The 22500-nt window shown below is 42.4% G+C and overlaps 1 protein-coding gene across 1 annotated transcript in view; it reads left to right on the top strand.

Annotated features, from left to right (window-relative positions):
- The window catches only part of LOC120043017 (ventricular zone-expressed PH domain-containing protein-like), a gene marked incomplete at its 3' end in the record, with an annotated part of 91767 nt that overhangs the window by 39216 nt on the left and 30051 nt on the right, over nucleotides 1–22500 (top strand). The window contains exon 3 of the mRNA XM_038987750.1: nucleotides 12234–12454. Within this exon, the coding sequence (XP_038843678.1) occupies nucleotides 12234–12454 (221 nt within the window). The remainder of the gene's footprint in view (nucleotides 1–12233; nucleotides 12455–22500) is intronic.

The following is a 22500-nucleotide window of genomic DNA, read 5'->3' as shown; positions in this document are numbered from 1 at the left end:
TGCAGTGTTGACCCTTCTTTTTCAAGACCTCTGCAATCCGCCCTGGCATGCTGTCAATTAACTTCTGGGCCACATCCTGACTGATGGCAGCCCATTCTTGCATAATCAATGCTTGGAGTTTGTCAGAATTTGTGGGTTTTTGTTTGTCCACCCGCCTCTTGAGGACTGACCACAAGTTCTCAATGGGATTAAGGTCTGGGGAGTTTCCTGGCCATGGACTCAAAATTTAGATGTTTTGTTCCCCGAGCCGCTTAGTTATCACTTTTGCCTTATGGCAAGGTGCTCCGTCATGCTGGAAAAGGCATTGTTCGTCACCAAACTGTTCCTGGATGGTTGGGAGAAGTTGCTCTCGGAGGATGTGTTGGTACCATTCTTTATTCATGGCTGTGTTCTTAGGCAAAATTGTGAGTGAGCACACTCCCTTGGCTGAGAAGCAACCCCACACATTAATGGATTCAGGATGCTTTACTGTTGGCATGACACAGGACTGATGGTAGCGCTCACCTTGTCTTCTCCGGACAAGCTTTTTTCCAGATGCCCCAAACAATCGGAAAGGGGATTCATCAGAGAAAATGACTTTACCCCAGTCCTCAGCAGTCCAATCCCTGTGCCTTTTGCATAATATCAGTCTGTCCCTGATGTTTTTCCTGGAGAGAAGTTGCTTCTTTGCTGCCCTTCTTGACACCAGGCCATCCTCCAAAAGTCTTTGCCTCACTGTGCGTGCAAATGCACTCACATCTGCCTGCTGCCATTCCTGAGCAAGCTCTGCACTGGTGGTGCCCCAATCCCGCAGCTGAATCAACTTTAGGAGACGGTCCTGGCACTTGCTGGACTTTCTTGGGCGCCCTGAAGCCTTGCAATTCATCTGATCACTCTTCATAACATTCTGGAGTATATACAAATTGCCATCATACAAATTGAGGCAGCAGACTTTGTGAAAATTAATATGTGTGTCATTCTCAAAGCTTTTGGCCACGACTGTATTTATATAAACATTCATACATATATACAGTATATATACAGTATATATATATAAACATTCATACATATATACAGTATATATATATAGACATTCATACATATATATACAGTACATATATATACAGTACATATATATACAGTACATATATATACACTACTGGTCAACGCCTCCCGAGTGGCGCAGTGGTCTAAGGCACTGCATCGCAGTGCTATCTGGTGCCACTAGAGATTCTGAATTTGAGTCCAGGCTCTGTTGCAGCCAGCCGCGACCGGGAGACCCATGGGGTGGCACACAATTGGCCCAGCGTCGTCCGGGTTAGGGGAGGGTTTGGCCATCGCGCACTAGTCCCATCGCGCACTAGTGACTCCTGTGGCAGGCCGGGTGCAGTGCGTGCTGACACAGTTGCCAGGTGTACGGTGTTTCCTCTGACACATTGGTGCGGCTGGCTTCCGGGGGTAAGTGGGTATTGTGTCAAGAAGCAGTGCGGCTTGGTTGGGTTCTGTTTCGGAGGACGCACGGCTCTTGACCTTCGCCTCTCCCGAGTCCATACGGAAGTTGCAGCGATGAGACAAGACTGTAACGACGAATTGGATACCACGAAATTGGGGACAGTAAAAAAAAATATGTTTTAGGACACCTACTCATTCAAGGGTTTTTCATAATTTTTACTATTTTCTATATTGTAGAACTATGAAATAACACATATGGAATCATGTAGTAACCAAAAAAGGGTTAAACAAATCCAAATATATTCTATATGTGAGATTCTTCAAATAGCCATCCTTTGCCTTGATGATAGCTTTGGACTCTCTTGGCATTCTCTCAACCAGCTTCACCTGGAATGCTTTTCCAACAGTCTTGAAGGAGTTCCCACATATGCTGAGCACTTGTTGTCTGCTTTTCCTTCACTCTGCGGTCCGACTCATCCCAAACCATCTCAATTTGGTTGAGGTTGGGGAATTGTGGAGGCCAGTCATCTGATGCAGCACTCCATCACTCTCCTTCTTGGTCAAATAGCCCTTACACATCCTGGAGGTGTGTTGAGTCATTTTCCTACAAAAAACAAATGATAGTCCCACTAAGCCCAAACCAGATGGGATGGTGTATTGCTGCAGAATGCTGTGGTAGCCATGCTGGTTAAGTGTGCCTTGAATTCTAAATAAATCACAGACACTGTCACCAGCAAAGCACCCCAACACCATAACACCTCCTCCTCCATGCTTCACGGTGGGAAATACACATGCGGAGATCATCCGTTCACCCACACCGCGTCTCACAAAGACTCGGCGGTTGGAACCAAAAATCTCAAATTTGGACTCCAGACCAAAGGACACATTTCCATCGGTCTAATGTCCATTGCTTGTATTTCTTGGCCCAAGCAAGTCTCTTCTTATTATTGGTGTCCTTTAGTAGTGGTTTCTTTGCAGCAATTCAACCATGAAGGCCTGATTCACTCAGTCTCCTCGGAACAGTTGATGTTGAGATGTGTCTGTTACTTGAACACTGTGAAGCATTTATTTGGTCTGCAATTTCTGAGGGTGGTAACTCTAATGAACTTATCCTCTGCAGAAGAGGTAACTCTGGGTCTTCCTTTCCTGTGGCGATCCTCATGAGAGCGAGTGTCATCATAGCTCTTGATGGTTTTTGCGACTGCACTTGAAGAAACTTTCAAAGTTCTTGAAATGTTCCGTGTTAACTGACCTTCATGTCTTAAAACTTCTTCTGGCTGCAAGCCCGAGGCCGGCCACAATATGACAACAGCCACTTCAAGTGCAGGGCGCGAAATTCAAAATATATGTTTTAGAAATATTTAACTTTCACACATTAACAAGTCCAATACAGCAAATGAAAGGTACACATCTTGTGAATCCAGCCAACATGTCCGATTTTTAAAATGTTTTACAGCGAAAACAGCACGTATATTTATGTTAGCTCACCACCAAATACAAAAAAGGACAGACATTTTTCACAGCACAGGTAGCATGCACAAAGCCAACCTAACTAACCAAGAACCAACCAAACTAACCAACAAACAACTTCATCAGATGACAGTCTTATAACATGTTATTCAATAAATCTATGTTTTGTTCGAAAAATTTGCATATTTCAGGTATAAATCATAGTTTACATTGCAGCTACAATCAGAAATTGCACCGAAAGCAGCCATAATAATTACAGACACCAACGTCAAATACCTAAATACTCATCATAAAACATTTCTGAAAAATACATAGTGTACAGCAAATGAAAGACAGGCATCTTGTGATTCCAGCCAATATTTCCGATTTATTAAGTGTTATAAAAAGATAAAAGATATATAATGCAAAAGATATATAATTTTTGACTAACCTTGATAAGCTTCATCAGATGACAGTCCTATAACATCAGGTTATACATACACTTATGTTTTGTTCGAAAATGTGCATATTTAGAGCTGAAATCAGTGGTTATACATTGTGCTAAAGTAGCATATTTTTCCCACAACGTCCGGATATTTTTCTGACTCTTTTTCTGACACACATATTCTGACCAAATGACTATTCATAAACATAACTAAAAAATACATGTTGTATAGGAAATGATAGATACACTAGTTCTTAATGCAATCGCAGTGTTAGAATTCTAAAAATAACTTCATTACGACATAAGGCTTACGTTATGGCGAGCGAGTGCCCAAAACCTGGGCGCAAAACTAATAGTACACAGTTCGACAGATATATGAAATAGCATCATAAAATGGGTCCTACTTTTGATGAGCTTCCATCAGAATGTTGTACAAGAGGTCCTTTGTCAAGAACAATCGTTGTTTGGATTTAGAACGTCCTTTTTCCCTCTTGAATTAGCAAGCGCACTAGCCAAGTGGCGCGAAGCTCTCTTTCCTGAACAAAGGCACACAACGCAACACGCCTAACGTCCCGAATAAATTTCAATAATCTAATAAAACTATGATGATATTGTCACATGTATCAAATAAAATCAAAGCCGGAGATAGTAGTCGCCTATAACGACAGCTTTTCAGAAGGCAATCCCCGGTTCCTTCTCGCGCCTTCCTGAAAACAGGAAATGGGTGACACGTCATTCCAAGAGGATTTATTCCAACTCAGACCAAGATAAACACTCCATTTCTTCTCTCACTGCCTCTTGACATCTAGGGGAAGGTGTATGACGTGCATGTATACTAATACGTATCATGCCCATTTATAGGCAGGACCTAGAACAGAGCATAGTTTTCAGACTTTCCACTTCCTGGTCAGGAAGTTTGTGCCAAATGAGTTCTGTTTTACTCACAGATATAATTCAAACGGTTTTAGAAACTAGAGAGTGTTTTCTATCCAATAGTAATAATAATATGCATATTGTACGAGCAAGAATTGAGTACGAGGCCGTTTGAAATGGGCACCTTTTATCTGGCTACTCAATACTGCCCCTGCAGCCCAAACAGGTTAAACCAATGATGTACTGTCGTTTCTCTTTGTTTATTTGAGCTGTTCTTGCCATAATATGGACTTGGTCTTTTACCAAAGAGAGCTATCTTCTGTATACCCCTCCTAGCTTGTCACAACACAACTGATTGGCTCAAGCGCATTACGAAGGAAAGAAATTCCACAAATGAACTTTTAAGAAGGCACACCTGTTAATTGAAATACATTCCAGGTGACTACCTCATAAAGCTGGTTGAGAGAATGCCAAGAGTGTGCAAAGTTGTCATCTAGACAAAGGGTGGCTATTTGAAGAATCTCAAATATGAAATATATTTGATTTGTTTAACACTTTTTTGGTTACTACATGATTCCATATGTGTTATTTCATGGTTTTGATGTCTTCACTATTATTCTACAATGTAGAAAATAGTCAAAATAATGAAAAACCCTTCAAGGAGTAGATGTTCTAAGACTTTTGACCGGTAGTGTACATATATAAATATCCCACATACACACTTTTTTTTTTAATATACCTTCCTGTATTATTCCCCAAACTCTACCACCGTTCCTCCAATTGTAGTAAACTAATGAACAGTAACACCTAGGCTTCTACTTCCAGCTTATACATACTATACACATTTTACAGACACAATAGTTACATTTTGTTTGATTTTAGTCCTGGCCTTCCTCTATTTCTGATGTCCATCCAGGTTGATTTCTATTTGCAACTGTGCTATTTCTCAAAAGTTCTGAACCTATATACATTTTACAGACCCCTTATGTTTTACATTTGTTATCTTGTTGTTATTAGTCCCACCCTTCAGCTCCATTCAACCCCTCTCATCTATCTCTTAACATCATCCATATTGGATTTCTATTTGCCATATATTTTTCTACTGTGCTGTGATGCTTCACAAAAGTACTGAACCTTTCTATTCTCATCGTTTCTACAGATTGCCAATTAAAAATTTACTTTTTTGGTAAATAAATGATTATACTATTGACCGATTGACTATGACTTTTCAAATCACCCAGTATTGCTATCTGCAGAGTTAGTTCTAGGTAAATGTTGCAATTCTTCAGCCATTCCTGGACCTGTGACCAAAAACAAGCTACATTTGGACCAAAATAAATTATCTAATGACTCTGCCTCCTCGCAGCAAAATCTGCAGAGCTGGGAAGATTGTATCCCCCATAGATATATAACATGTAAAAAACCTGTCTGATTAGGATTAATAATATCTGACAAAACCTTTTTAATTCAATGCGCTAAGCATTTTGCTATAATTTTTGCATCACAACACTGAAGTGTAAGAGGCCTCCAATTTGTTTTAATGGACTGGATCTTTATATATACCACTTGGATCCTGTTTCATTAATAATGAAATCAGACCTTCTTGTTGAATGTCCGATAATCTACCGTTTACAGTTGAAGTTGGAAGTTTACATACACTTTAGCCAAATATATTTAAACTCAGTTTTTCACAATTCATGACATTAAATCCTAGTAAAAATTCCCTGACTTAGGTCAGTTAGGATCACCACTTTATTTTAAGAATGTGAAATGTCAGAATAATAGTTGCGATATGTAACGGTTGTCCTCCTCCTCTTCTTCCGAAGAGGAGGAGTAGTGATCAGACCAAAATGCAGCGGGTTTTGAAAACATAATGAATTTATTAACTGCCGAAAATGAACACGAAAACAAACACTTGGAATGATTACAAAATAACAAAACGAACGTAGACTGACCTAAACATGAGAACTTACATATAACACGAAGAACGCAGGAACAGGTACAGACTACAACAAACGAACGAACAAACGCTACAGTCCCGTGTGGTACGAACAAACATACAGACACGGAAGACAACCACCCACAAACAAACAGTGTGAACAGCCTACCTTTATATGGTTCTCAATCAGAGGAAACGTCAAACACCTGTCCCTGATTGAGAACCATATAAGGCTAATTACCAACGACCTAAACATAGAAACACAAAACATAGAATGCCCACCCCAACTCACGGCCTGACCAACTAAACACATACAAAAAACAACAGAAAACAGGTCAGGAACGTGACACGATAATTATTTATTTAAGCTTTTATTTATTTAACCACATTCCCGGTGGGTCAGAAGTTTACATACACTCAATTAGTATTTCGTAGCATTGCTTTTAAATTGTTTAACTTGGGTCAAACGTTTGGGGTAGCTTTCCACAAGCTTCGCACAATAAGTTGGGTGAATTTTGGCCCATTCCTCCTGACAGAGCTGGTGTAACTGGGTCAGGTTTGTAGGCCTCCTTGCTCGCACTCGCTTTTCCAGTTCTGCCCACACATTTTCTATAGGATTGAGGTCAGGGCTTTGTGATGGCCACTCCAATACCTTGACTTTGTTGTCCTTAAGCCATTTTGCCAAAACTTTGGAAGTATGCTTGGGGTCATTGTTCATTTGGAAGACCCATTTGCGACCAAGCTTTAACTTCCTGACTGATGTCTTGACATGTTGCCTCAATATATCCACATAATTTTCCTACCTCATGATGCCATCTATTTTGTGAAGTGCACCAGTCCCTCTTGCAGCAAAGCACCCCCACAACATGATGCTGCAACCCCCGTGCTTCACGGTTGGGATGGTGTTCTTCGGCTTGCAAGCCTCCCCTTTTTCCTCCAAACATAATGATGGTCATTATGGCCAAACAGTTCTATTTTTATTTCATCAGACCAGAGGACAATTCTCCAAAAGTACAATCTTTGTCCCCATGTGCAGTTGCAAACCGTAGTCTGGCTTTTTTATGGCGGTTTTGGAGCAGTGGCTTCTTCCTTGCTGAGCAGCCTTTCAGGTTATGTCGATATAGGACTAGTTTTACTGTGGATATAGATACGTTTGTACCTGTTTCCTCCAGCATCTTCACAAGGTCCTTTGCTGTTGTTCTGGGATTGATTTGCACTTTTCGCACCAAAGTACGTTCATCTCTAGGAGACAGAACGTACTTTGCGCGTTCTGAGCGCGTTCAGAGCGTCTCCTTCCTGAGCGGTATGACGGCTGCGTGGTCACATGGTGTTTATACTTGCGTACTATTCTTTGTACAGATTAACCTGGTATCTTCAGGCGTTTGGAAATTGCTCCCAAGGATGAACCAGACTTGTGGAGGTCTACAATTTGTTTTCTGAGGTCTTGGCTGATTTATTTTGATTTCCCCATGATGTCAAGCAAAGAGGCACTGAGTTTGAAGGTAGGCCTTGAAATACATCCACAGGTACACCTCCAATTGACTCAAATTATGTCAATTAGCCTATCAGAAGCTTCTAAAGCCATGACATAATTTTCTGGAATTTTCCAAACTGTTTAAAGGCACAGTCAACTTAGTGTATGTAAACCTCTGACCCAAACAATTGTTGGAAAAATGACTTGTGTCATGCACAAAGTAGATGTCCTAACCGACTTGCCAAAACTATAGATTGTTAACAAGACATTTGTTGGGTGGTTGAAAAACAAGTTTTAATGACTCCAACCTAAGTGTATGTAAACTTCTGACTTCAGAGGACTTCATGGTCCTCTGAGTATATAAAAGAGATGGGGGGTATTCCTCCACTGGTATGTCATCCAGTCCTGGAGTTTTCCCAGCCTTAAAGGCTTTAATTGCATCAAGAAGTTCCTCCTCTGTAAATTGACCTTCACATGAGTCTTTCACATGAGATGTTAATTTTATATTATTAATAGGGAAAAAATCCATACAATTTGCTTCGGTTAGTTTTTGGTAGCATTTCTATGTTGAAGATTGAATGAGTTTTTTGCATTTTTCCCTATATTCCATCCAGTCGCTTTATCTTTTATAATATATTACACTGGATCTTTCTTGAATAAGTTCCTCCATTTCTTTTTGTTTTTCCTCTAACTTATTCTGTGCCTCTATGGTACAGTTTTTATTGCTATCTATCTGTACTGATAGACCTTCTATTTCCTTTGTTAATATGGACTCTTTTGTTTTAGAGATGGGTACTGAATTGCATGGCCTCTAAAGGCACATTTAAAAGTGTCCCATACAATAAGGGCATCTGCTGTACCTGTTATGTCGGAAAAAGTCAGTTATAAATTATTCTGTCCTAGTTAAAAACAAGTTATCATCCAATAGGCTTTGATTACATAGGCTTTGATTACATTTACAATATCCTCGCCCATGTGGAAATGCTGTAAGAGTAATGTATATGCCAATTATCTGATGGTCCGACTGCATTCTGTCCCCTATCAACACTTTTTAAACTTTTGGTGCCAGCGAGAATGACATAAGAAAGTAATCAAGACAACTAGCTTGATGAAACCTCCCCCATGTATATCTCACTAGGTCAGGGTATTAAACCTCCTCCATGTATATCTCACTAGGTCAGGATATTAAACCTCCTCCATGTATATCTCACTAGGTCAGGATATTAAACCTCCACCATGTATATCTCACTAGGTCAGGGTATTAAACCTCCTCCATGTATATCTCACTAGGTCAGGGTATTAAACCTCCCCCATGTATATCTCACTAGGTCAGGGTATTAAACCTCCACCATGTATATCTCACTAGGTCAGGATATTAAACCTCCATGTATATCTCACTAGGTCAGGATATTAAACCTCCATGTATATCTCACTAGGTCAGGGTATTAAACCTCCTCCATGTATATCTCACTAGGTCAGGTATTAAGCCTCCACCACATATATCTCACAAGGTCAGGGGTATTTAAGCCTCCATATATCCACTAATTCCAATATATCCATGACATTCATGATTTCCTTAAGTGCCAGAGGGTGATAGTTTGACACATCTCCTTCGCATAGAGTTGATCAGGCTGTTGATTGTGGCCCATGGAATGTTGTCCCACTCCTCTTCAATGGCTGTGCGAAGTTGCTGGATATTGGCGGGATCTGTAACACGCTGTCATACACGTCGATCCAGAGCATCCCAAACATGCTCAATGGGTGACATGTCTGGTGAGTATGCAGGCCATGGAAGAACTGGGACATTTTCAGCTTCCAGGAATTGTGTACAGATCCTTGTGACATGGGGACGTGCATTATCATGCTGAAACATGAGGTGATGGCGGCGGATGAATGGCACGACAATGGGCCTCAGGATCTCGTCACGGTATCTCTGTGCATTCAAATTGCCATTGATGAATGCAATTGTGTTCGTTGTCCGTAGCTTATGACTGCCCATACCATAACCACACCATCATCATGGGGCACTCTGTTCACAACATTGACATCAGCAAACCACCCACCCACACGACATTCCTGCAATCAGCATGCCAATTGCACGCTCCCTCAAAACTTGAGAAATCTGTGGCAATGTATTTTATGACAAAACTGCACATTTTAGAGTGGCCTTTCGTTGTCCCTAGTACAAGGTGCACCTGTGTAATGATAATGCTGTTTAGTCAGCGTCTTGATATGCCACACCTGTCAGGTGGATGGATTATCTTGGCAAAGGAGAAATGATCACTAACAGGATGTAAACAAATTTTTGCACAACATTTTTAAGATATAGGCGTTTTGTGAGTATGGCTCTTGAAACATGGGACCAATTATACAACAAATGTTAATTTTGTCTCGGGAACAGGAAATATGATTGATTTATTTCAACATCTCTTGAGAAAATGCGAACGCACGTGTAATGTGTTATCTTTGACACTGTTATGCAAGCAGACAGCATTTCAAACAGATAAAATATGCACCCAAGATCAACAGTAGTCTCATCAGCTTTTCATTTCCTTAAAACCGGTCAAACTGATGACATTTGGACATTTTGTACAAGGACCAATCTTTCCACTGTTATTGAGGTATTGTACTTTCTCCCCGGTCCCTAAAGGAAACACTTAACCCGTGTTAACTAGATTAATAATGTAAATGTAAAAAATGATCAGAAGAAACGTGTTTAAATTAGGGGTGAAAGTATCCAGTAGTAAATTATAGTAAATTAATTATAGTAGGCAAATGTATTATGGTGAATCTAACCCATACGGTAGCGCACAATTGGCCCAGCGTCGTCCGTGTTTGGCCGGGGTAGGCCGTCATTGTAAATAAGAATTTGTTCTTAACTGACTTGCCTAGTTAAATAAAGGTTGAATAAAGGTTGAATAAAGGTTACATTTTAAGGTTACATTTTAAAGAACTGCGCAGGTAGCCTACTTTTTGAAGTGATTTTCAGATGAAAACGTCACGACACCCATGATTGGATGAAACTGACCGCTTAAACAACAGTAAACAGAACAGTATGTTGTTGACATGGCAACGGTATCCTGTCTTAGGTCAGCATAACCCGGGCGTCTTATTCCGGGTTTCAGAACCGGGATACACGCCTTTTTGAGTTAATGTAAATGGGGATATGATGTTTATATGTGTCAACTCACCAACAGAATACTGGAGTGTCCTGAATAATAACGCTGTGTCGACTTAGGGGTTGAACACAGAAGGAATCAGGTGGGCCAGTCATCTTCCTCTCCACATGGCAAATCTATTTGTGTCTGGTGTGTGTGTGTGTGTGTGCTCGTGTGTGTGTGCGCGCGTGTGTGTGTGTGTGCATGTGTGTGTACCTATTTTCCACGATAATTTGCAAATAAATTCATTAAAAATCCTACAATGTGATTTTCTGTTAGTTGAAGTGAAGTGTACCTATGATGAAAATTACAGGCCTCTCTCATCTTTTTAAGTGGGAGAACTTGCACAATTGGTGGCTGACTAAATACTTTTTTGCCCCACTGTACATGTGTGTGTACATGTGTGTGTGTGTGTGTACATGTGTGTGTACATGTGTGTGTGTGTGTGTGTGTGTGTGTACATGTGTGTGTGTGTGTGTGTGTATGTGTGTGTGTGTGTGTCTTGGCTTAGGCAGCTCTCTGCTGGTTATAGACTCTCCACTTATCACTTTGTCTCTATCTCTCTTCGACTCCTTGTCTCTATCACTCTATCTCTCTATCTCTCTTTGACTCCTTGTCTCTATCTCTCTATCTCTATTTGACTCCTTGTTTGTTTGTCTCTATCTCTCTATCTCTCTTTGACTCCTTGTCTCTATCTCTCTCTCTCTCTTCGACTCCTTGTCTGTTTGTCTCTATCTCTCTATCTCTCTTTGACTCCTTGTCTCTCTCTCTCTCTCTCTATCTCTCTATCTTTCTTCGACTCCTTGTCTCTATCTCTCTATCTCTCTTCGACTCCTTGTCTCTATCTCTCTATCTCTCTATCTCTCTTTGACTCCTTGTCTCTATCTCTCTATCTCTCTTTGACTCCTTGTCTGTTTCTCTCTATCTCTCTTCGACTCCTTGTCTGTTTGTCTCTATCTCTCTATCTCTCTTCGACTCCTTGTCTCTATCTCTCTATCTCTCTTTGACTCCTTGTCTGTTTCTCTCTATCTCTCTATCTCTCTTCGACTCCTTGTCTGTTTGTCTCTATCTCTCTATCTCTCTTCGACTCCTTGTCTCTATCTCTCTATCTCTCTATCTCTCTTCGACTCCTTGTCTCTATCTCTCTATCTCTCTTTGACTCCTTGTCTGTTTGTCTCTATCTTGGTATCTCTAATAGTGTGGTAGAACGTTTGATGATGTGGTGGACTCCTGGTGAGGCTTCTCAACCACTTGTGTTAACAATCTCCCTCTCAACACAGGCATTCACTCTCTTCTCCTGTTTCACTTCACCTTGTATGTACTTTTGTTTTCTAACCCTGATATGCTGTACACACCTCCTAACTCTTCTCCCCCTCTCTCTCTCTCTCTCTCTCTCTCTCTCTCTCTCTCTCTCTCTCTCTCTCTCTCTCTCTCTCTCTCTCTCTCTCTCTATCTCTCCCCCAGTGTCAGGCCCGTAACTCCCTGGTGTACCTAGTGTCTCTGCTGGGCAGTATGGATCACAGCTTTCACCACAGTCTGCTGCTGGAGATCAGGGCCCTGACTGACAGATACAGCTCCATCCTGGGAGGCTGTGCCAAAGACATCTACAGGATGAGTAACAGCTTCAGCTCCATAGCCAGACTACTGGGGAGAAGACTGGAGATGGACACCACTATCAACTGCAGGTAGAGTACACATGAACGCACAAACACGCACACACACACACTTCTTTTGCCAGACTACTTAAAAAAAATATTGACAGTCCTCACAAAAAACCTTACACAAACTCAACCGTCCCCATTGGGAGCATGTCCGTAATGCTGCAACGTTTCACCACTGCTTTTTAGCTTCCATAAAACAATTGATTTGATGATTTCTGTCATTTATGAGCTTAATGCCACTATAGGGGGTGCTGTTTCGCATTAGCATAATTTGCTCTACAGATTAAACGGCTTCCTACTCAATTCTTGCTCGTACAATATGCATATTATTATTATTATTGGATAGAAAACACTCTCTAGTTTCTATAGCCATTGGAATTTTGTCTCTGAGTGAAACAGAACTTCTTCTACAGCACTTTTCATGACAGGGAGTGAGATTTCAGACATCTTGGCCCCTGTTCCCAGGTCGGTTGTAATGTCCCTGTAAATGCTATGGAGAAACAGACACTGCCTACGTCTTCCTCTGGATGTCAGTACGTGGTGACGCTTTGAATGGAGTCGATTGCGCAATCAGGGCCTGTATAAAACACGAAATACCGGAAGTAGCTTTCTTTTGCTGCCTGCGCCTGACGCACGAAGGACGTCGGACTTGCCTCCTTCCAAGCGGTTGTTTAGCCAGTAATATTTCTCCGGTCATGTTTTTACTCGTTATAGGTGTTAAAAACATCATAAGGTAGTTAATTTGAACCGTTTTATAGCAATTTATATCCGTTTAGGGCGATTTTATGGCATTTCTGTGTAATACACTTTGAAGCGCTGGGCACTTTTCGAGTGCATGGTGAACGTTAGTGACCGTTTCGACCGGACAAGAGGAGATCTTTCGACCAAAAGACGATTAGACCGGAGAAAGGATTCATTGCCCAAGATTCTGATGGAAGAACAGCTCATAGTAAGAACAATTTATGATGATAAATCGTGTTTCTGTCGAAAAATGTTAAACGCTTATGCCGCCATTTTGTTTGGTATAGCTTCGCTTGGCGCAACCTGTATTGAAAAGTAAGGATAATTAAAAAAAATGTAATTCAGCGATTGTATTAAGAATTAAATTGTCTATCAATCGCTGTCCACCCTGTATTTTTTAGTCAAGTTTATGAGTATTTATGTATAAGACTAGATCACTGTCTAATATGGCGCACGACATTTTCTGACCAGCTGGGCTACTTTTCTCATTGTCTAACCATGATTTTGGTGGCTAAATATGCACATTTTCGAACAAACTCTATATGTATGTTGTAATATGATGTTACAGGAGTGTCATCTGAAGAATTCTGAGAAGGTTAGTGAAAAAATTAATATATTTTGGCGATGATTACGTTATCGCTCTCTTTGGCTAGAATCAATGCTCTGGTAACGTTTGCACATGTGGTATGCTAATATAACGATTTATTGTGTTTTCGCTGTAAAACACTTAGAACATCTGAAATATTGTCTGAATTCACAAGATCTGTGTCTTTCCATAGCTGTGAGCTGTGTATTTTTAAGAAATGTTTTATGATTAGTAATTAGGTAATACACGTTGCTCTGTGTATTTATTCTAGTCGAGTTGTGATGGTGGGTGCAATTGTAAACTATGATTTATACCTGAAATATGCACATTTTTCTAACAAAACCTATCCTATACCATAAATATGTTATCAGACTGTCATCTGATGAGGTTTTTTCTTGGTTAGTGGCTATCAATATCTTTATTTGGCCGAATTGGTGATAGCTACTGATGCAGTAAGAAAATGGTGGAGTAAGAAAATTGTTGTCTTTTGCTAACAGTGGTTAGCTAATAGATTTACATATTGTGTCTTCCCTGTAAAACATTTTACAAATCAGAGATGATGGCTTGAATCACAAGATCTGTATCTTTCATTTGGTGTCTTGGACTTGTGATTTCATGAACATTTTTTTTTATGATATCCCTGTAACTTTAGGCTAGGCTATGCTAGTCAGCTTTTGTGTTGGGGGGGATCCCGGATCCGGGTTTGGTAGGCGTTAGAGGTTAAATTATTCACAGCTACTAAGTTAATTGGTGTTTTGACAAGAACAGTGCAGTGTTCCGTAGTAAAGTGTTCTGTTTGTTGCCTGTAACAACATGTCTTCTGGTTAGAAAACAGGTGACTAATTGCTACTGCATTTTAAAATGGCCGACGACCCTTAACGTAGGAATACTGTCCTGGCTTTATTGTAATGTCCCTCAGTATCACTCCTTCATCTTCCTCCTAACCGTGTCACGCTCGTGAAAATGGACGGACCAAGGCGCAGCGTGATTAGAGTTACACATCTTTTATTTAAGTGAAACTTCTACAAAACAATAAACCAACAACGAAATGTGAAAGTAGTTGTGCTACATGCATAATACACAAAACAATATCCCACAAAGCAGGTGGGAACAATGAACCACTTAAATATGATCCCCAATTAGAGACAACGATAATCAGCTGCCTCTAATTGGGAACCATACAAAAACACCAACATAGAAATATTAATCCAGAATGCCCCCAAGTCACGCCCTGACCTAAAACACCATAGAGAACCCCGAGGGCTCTCTATGGTCAGGGCGTGACAGTAACCCCCCCCCCCCCCCCCCCAAAGGTGCGGACTCTGGCCGCAAAACCTGAAATCAAATGGGGAGGGTCAGGGGGGGTGACTAGCATTGGTGGTGGCTCCGGTGCGGGTCTTAGTACCCGCCCAGACCACGGATCCGGCCATGGAGTGGGACTGGACGCCGTGCCTGGACTGGGCACCGGCGCAGAGGAAGGATCCGGCCATGGCACCGGCGCAGGAAGCTCCGGGCCGTGGACCGTCACTGGAAGCTTCGGACCGTGGACCGTCACTGGAAGCTTCGGACCGTTGACCGTCACTGGAAGCTCCGGGCCGTGGACCGTCACTGGAAGCTCCGGGCCGTGGACCGTCACTGGAAGCTCCGGGCCGTGGACCGTCACTGGAAGCTTCGGACCGTGGACCGTCACTGGAAGCTCCGGACCGTTGACCGTCACTGGAAGCTCCGGGCCGTGGACCGTCACTGGAAGCTTCGGGCCGTGGACCGTCACTGGAAGCTCCGGGCCGTGGACCGTCACTGGAAGCTCCGGACCGTGGACCGTCACTGGAAGCTCCGGGCCGTGGACCGTCACTGGAAGCTCCGGACCGTGGACCGTCACTGGAAGCTCCGGGCCGTGGACCGTCACTGGAAGCTCCGGACCGTGGACCGTCACTGGAAGCTCCGGACCGTGGACCGTCACTGGAAGTTCCGGACCGTGGACCGTCACTGGAAGCTCCGGACCGTGGACCGTCATTGGAAGCTTCGGACCGTGGACCGTCACTGGAAACTTCGGACCGTGGACCGTCACTGGAAGCTCCGGACCGTGGACCATCACTGGAAGCTCCGGGCCGTGGACCGTCACTGGAAGCTATGGTCAGGGCGTGACAAACCGACTGGTTTTGTGTTATTCCCTGTTTGTCTTGTCATCCAATCTGAATGGTTAACTCTCATTCTGAACCCTTATAGACCTTTAGTTTTACTGCAACCATGTTAGTTTTACTACAGCGGGCACGGCCCTATCGCCTTCTCTGCCCAGCCTTACCACGCCAACCTACAATGCAAAAACAAATCACTAATCTCACATTATTCTTTGCAATTAAAGCTCTGTAAATGAAAAGCTTTGCCTCAACAACAAAAAATAGGGACGTTTTACTGATTTAGTGTGTCTATGTGTGTCTGTGTGCGTGTATGTGTGTTTGGGTGCGTGCGTGCGCGTGCATGTGTGTGTGTCTGTTCGTGTGTGTGTGTGTGCGTGCGCGTGCATGTGTGTGTGTGTCTGTGTGGGTGTGTGTGTGTTAGTGCTGAGGCATTAGTGCTTTTTGCGGTTGATTTGGTTTCAGATTGGTTATTTAAAATATATTCAGGGTTTTCGGTTTCGGTTTTTGATGATCATTAAATGCACTATGTGGGATGAATAACAACACAGAATAAAAATACATATTTCAGTTGTTGTGTATATTACATTTGTTTTATCTGATGACTGTACTATTTAATTCCAAGTCATCATCTCATCTCTATAGAGGTGCTGCGTATGCTGACTGACAAAATCACTATTTTACTAGTTCTTCAAAAGTAAATAAGGCATATTTTTATGACTGCTGAATACCAACTATCAATCACTTAGATCAGGTAGAGATCCCTGGCGAAGCAGCTGCTCTCGCTCCCTCTCCATCATGCATTGTTCTCTCTCTCTCTCTCTCTCTCTCTCTCTCTCTCTCTCTCTCTCTCTCTCTCTCTCTCTCTCTCTCTCTCTCTCTCTCTCTCTGTCTCTCTCTCTCTCTCTCTCTCTGTCTCTCTGTCTCTCTCTCTCTCTCTCTCTCTCTCTCTCTCTCTCTCTCTCTCTCTCTCTCTCTCTCTCTCTCTCTCTCTCTTTGTCTCTCTCTGTCTCTCTCTGTCTCTCTCTGTCTCTGTCTCTCTCTCTCTCTCTCTCTCTCTCTCTCTCTCTCTCTCTCTCTCTCTCTCTCTCTCTCTCTCTCTCTCTCTCTCTCTGTCTCTCTGTCTCTCTCTCTCTCAATTCAATTCAATTCAATTGACTTTATTGACATGGCAAGTTCATTATTACTTACATTGTCAAAGTATACATATCAAAAAATAAAAATCTAATATATATGTATATATATACAAAATATATATATATATATATATAAATAAATGGTGGAACCAACAGTAATAATAATAGTAGTAGTGGACATGGGATTACCATTAACAACAACTACAACAACAATATTAATCAGAACAACAATACATTAAAGCAACAGTAGTAGACCAGTGTCAACATGACTTGAGAAGACATATGACCTGGTATGAAAGACAAAACAAAACTAAGCTAAATGGGAAATATTATCAACATTACTTTGCATTTTTCACTGGCTGTCCCTCAGGTTGTGGCAGGAGGACACATATTTGGCTGCCAAAACTGCACATTTTGGCTTTTCACCCAATAAATATTTGATTTTTTCTTCATCTTTTATAGTTTCAAATTCTTTGTATTGAGTTATAATTTTGGGAAAGAAATATGCTCTTAGGTCTGAGTATTTGTCACAGTGTAGTAGGAAATGCACCTCTGTCTCTACCTCTCCCCTGGAGCAGAGTGAGCACAGCCTGTCCTCTCTGGGCAGCCAGGTTTGTCTGTGACGACCGGTCTCTATAGCCAGACTGTGCTCACTGAGTCTGTACCTAGTCAATGTTTTCCTCAGTTTTCTATCAGTCACAGTGGTCAGATAGTCTGCCACCATGTACTGTCTGTTTAGAGCCAAATAGCATTGAAGTTTACTTTGATTTTTTGTGGTGTCTTTCCAATAGGTGATATATTTTTCTTTTTGTTTTGTGATGATTTGGTTGGGCCAGATTTTCTGAGGGCTGTCCCGAGGCTCTATGGGGTTGGTTTGGGTTGGTGAACTGAGCCTCAGAACTAGCTGGCTGAGGGGACTCTTCTCTGGTTTCATCTCTTGACATTGTAGAGCTGTGTGATGGAATGTTTTGGGGTCACTTGTTTTTAGATGGTTGTAATATTTGATGGCTCTTTTTTCTATTCGAATGAGGAGGGGGTATTGGCCCAATTCTGCCCTACATGCGTTATTTGGAGTTTTTCTTTGTACTTGCAATACAGTCTTGCAAAACTCTGCATGCAATATTTCAATTGGATGTTTGTCCCATTTGGTAAATTCATTATTAGAGAGTGGACCCCATACTTCACTGCCATATAGAGCAATTGGTTCTATAACTGATTGAAAAATTTTGAGCCAGATTCTAATTGGAATTTCAATTTTGATGTTCCTTTTAATGGCATAGAATGCTCTTCTTGCTTTGTCTCTCAGCTCATTCACAGCCATGTGAAAGCTACCTGTGTTGCTGATATTTAGTCCTAGATATGTGTAGTTTTTGGTGTGTTCTAATAGAACTGTGTCCAAATAGAATTTATATTTGTCATCCTTATTTCCCGACCTTTTTTGGAATATCATTATATTTGTTTTTTTTAGGTTAACGGTCAGAGCCCAGGTCTGACAGAACCTGTGAAGACGATCTAGGTGCTGCTGTAACCCCTCTTTAGTGGGAGACAGCAGCACCAGGTCATCTGCGTACAGCAGACACTTGATTTCAGTGTTGTGTAGGGTGATACCAGGTGCTGCCGATTCTTCTAATATTTTTGCCAATTCATTAATGTAGATGTTAAATAATGTTGGACTTATTGGGCAGCCCTGTTTCACTCCACGCCCCTGAGAGAAGAAGTCTGTTTGCTTGTTGCCAATTTTAACCGCACATTTGTTTTTAGTGTACATTGATTTAATAAAATCATATGTTTTCCCTCCAATACCACTTTCTATTAGTTTATAAAAAAGACCTTCGTGCCAAATTGAATCAAATGCTTTCTTGAAATCTACAAAACACGAGTAGATTTTGCCTTTGTTTTGGTTAACTTGTTTATCAATTAGAGTGTGGAGGGTGTAAATGTGGTCTGTTGTACGATAATTTTTTAGAAATCCAATCTGGCTTCTGCTCAGGACGTTGTGTTCGTCAAGGAAATGATGTAGTCTGCTATTTATAATACTGCAGAGAATTTTCCCCAAGTTGCTGTTAACGCAAATTCCTCTGTAATTATTTGGGTCAAATTTGTCTCCATTTTTATAGATTGGTGTGATCAATCCCTGGTTCCAAATATCGGGGAAAATACCTGCAGTGAGGATAATGTTGAAGAGTTTGAGTATAGCCAATTTGAATTTGTGGTCTGTATATTTGATCATTTCATTTAAAATACCATCAGCACCACAGGCCTTTTTGGGTTGGAGATTGCATAGTTTTTCCAATAATTCTTCTTCTGTAATTGGGGTATCCACAGGATTCTGATAGTCTTTGACTGCTAATTCAAGGATTTGTAATTTTTCTTGTATATCTTTTTGTTCTGGGCTCTTTGTTATATTGCTGTAGAGGTTTGCAAAGTGATTTCTCCACATATCCCCATTTTGGATAGCCAATTCCTCATGATGAGGTTTGTTTAATTTATTCCAATTCTCCCAGAAGTGGTTTGATTCTATGGATTCCTCAATTCCATCCAGCTGATTTCTAATGTGCTGTTCCTTTTTTGTTCTTAGGGTGCGTTTGTATTGCTTCAGTGTTTCTCCATATTGAAGGCGTATATTTTTGTTGTCTGGTTCTCTGTGTTTTTGATTAGATATATTTCTCAATGACTTTCTTAGATTTTTGCAATCCTTATCAAACCATTTTTCATTATCTGTTATTTTTGGTTTGCTCTTATGCTTCTTTAGATTAGCCAAGGAGGCTAATTTGTCAAATATAAAGTTTATGTTCCTAACGGCCAAATTTACACCTTCATTGCTGAAGGAGAATGTTAAGGCTAAAAAGTTGTCCAGGAGAGATTGTATTTTTTGGCTACTAATTGCTTTTTGGTAGATGTCTGTACTGTTTGCACTCCATCTATAGGCTTGTTTAGTACCATGTAATTTATTGGGCCGTGATGCTTCATGGTTGGGTTCTGCTCTTCTCAGATACACTGTGATTTTACTGTGGTCTGAGAGAGGTGTTAGTGGGCTGACTGTGAAGGCTCTGAGAGACTCTGGGTTTAGGTCGGTGAGGAAGTAGTCTACAGTGCTGCTGCCAAGAGATGAGCTGTAGGTGTACCTACCAAAAGAGTCTCCTCTCAGCCTGCCATTGACTATGTACAGACCCAGTGTTCGACAGAGCCTCAGGAGCTGTACTCCGTTTTTGTTTTTCACTTTGTCATAGTTGTTTCTGTGGGGGTATGTGGGGAGGGAAAGGTTATTGCTTCCTGGTAGGTGTTTATCCCCATGACTGTTAATAGTGTCTTGTTCTTCTGCTGTTCTAGCATTCAGGTCTCCACAGACCAGTACGTTGCCTTGGGCCTGAAAGTGACTAATTTCCCCCTCTAGAATGGAGAAACTCTCTTCATTGAAGTAGGGTGACTCTGAGGGGGGAATGTATGTGGCACAGAGGAAGACGTTTTTATCTGTCAAGATAGCCTCCTTGTTGATTTTTAACCAGATAAAGAATTCTCCTGTTTTGATCAATTCGATTGAATTAATTAGTTCAGATTTATACCATATTAGCATTCCCCCTGAGTCTCTGCCCTGTTTGATTCCTTTTAATTTAGTGGATGGTATGATTATCTCCCTATAACCTAGTGGACAGCCAGTGGAAACATCACCTCTGCACCATGTTTCCTGTAGTACTACAATATCAACATCATCAATTTCTTTCAGGAAGTCTGGGTTTCTGCTCTTTAGCCCAAAAGCAGAGGACTTCAATCCTTGTAAATTCCAACATGCAACGTAAAAAGACTTCATAACTTTTTTTTTTTTTCTTTTCTTTTCTTTACCTTTCAAAATGAGACAAACACTCACAATCCAAGAAGAACCATTAAAATAGGACTTTTCAATTAAAGTAAACTCTTATTTTGCAAATGTGATTTGTTTATAATTTAAGATAGAATTTGTGTCATGCCACTTGGGTGGATGTAGTGTGAGAATGGTGGAGTTCATGTGCTCATCTTACCATGACCCTCGGCCCATCACATGTGAGCATAGTAGACTCAGCATTTGTTTGATGTCACTCATTTGGTTGGTGGGGGCTGGGCCAGTTGCTCCTCTCACAGCCTGTGCGTAGCTCTGCCTGCTGGGCTGTGGCTCCTCCAGGTGTGGGTCTGCGGTGGGGGGCAGGGGGGTGGGAGGCCTCGTCTGGGTGGCTCTGAAGCTGGGCTGGGGTGGTCTGTGCTGCGCTGGCTGTGGTGGGCATTGAGGTTGGTGGTGCTGTGGTCGTGGCTGGGGGGTCCAGGGTGCTGGTCCGGGATGTTGTCTCGGTGATCTCGGCGGGGTGGAGATTGCTCCGCTGTTCCTGGGTGGAGAGGTCGGGCTGCGGTTTAAAGCGACATCCTTGAGAGTCTTGGCAAGGATGGGGACTGTCTCCCTGTACAGGTGAACATGGTCATAGAGACAGTCCAGATCGAGGGTGGGATGGTGGGCCAGGTGTACATTGGGTCGCAGGGCACAGTCCCGGGATAGGCTGGCGTTTATTCTTTGGATTGTGGCAGGGTGGAAGTCCCTCCTCTGTAGAAGGGTTGACACTATGATTCTTGTGTTGGGGAAGATTGCGGAGGCCTTCTCAATCACTCCCCGTAGTGAAGTCGCCACCCTCTCCTGCTGAGCACGCAGGTCGTTGCTTCCGGTATGTATGATTATGTGGCTTGGCGACCCGAGATGGGCCTTATCAAGCAGCTCCATGGCACTCTGCGTTGTTGGGCACCACACCTTTCTCGTTTTGTGTCTAGGGAAAAGTTTCTTCTCCTGAACATACTTCCCATTTGAGTCCATTAACAGGACGATGTCAGCCAGTGTTTCTTCTGGACTGGGGGGGGCAGAGTGGGGGCTGGTGGGTGTTGGAGCTGGGGTGTGGCTGGTCTGTGTCGGTGCCACTGTCAGTGGGAGGCTGTTCTGTGGGTTGGGGAGGAGGGGTGCAGCAGGCAGGGCTGGGGAAGTCTGGCTGGTTGAGCTGGGCTCCTCTGCTGTGTGAGGGCAGGTCATAGGGTGGTGATCTATCTGCTCCTGCAGCCTGTCCTCTGCTCTCTTTCTCTCCTGCAGCTCCTCTCTTAGTGCGGTCAGCTCCTTATTGCTGCTCTGCCTGTCTTTTTGGAGCTCTCTCACCTCCTTTGTTAGATCAGCCAGCTCTCTCTTGAGTCCGTCTCTCTCTTGCTGAACCTCTTTCAGCTGTGTTGCAAGGCTGCTGTCCTGCTCTGTCCTCACCTTGGTTAGGAGCTCCTCTAAGGTGTGGTTGTCTGGTTGCTGTTTGCTCACGCTCTCCCTGAGCAGGACCACCTCCCCCTCCAGTTTGGTGAACTCATCCCTCATGGCAGCCATGGTGGTGAGGAGGGCCTGAGCCTGCTCTGCACTGAGGGGGTCGCTCTCCTCCTGGGGCGTGTCCTCCACTGTGGTGGGAAGAGAGGTGCTGGATGTGC

The sequence above is a fragment of the Salvelinus namaycush genome, unplaced genomic scaffold (genome assembly GCF_016432855.1).
Source record: "Salvelinus namaycush isolate Seneca unplaced genomic scaffold, SaNama_1.0 Scaffold839, whole genome shotgun sequence".
Lineage (NCBI taxonomy): Eukaryota > Metazoa > Chordata > Actinopteri > Salmoniformes > Salmonidae > Salvelinus > Salvelinus namaycush.
The sequence above is the reverse complement of the archived record's forward strand: the minus strand, read 5'-3'. Positions and strand labels throughout refer to the sequence as shown.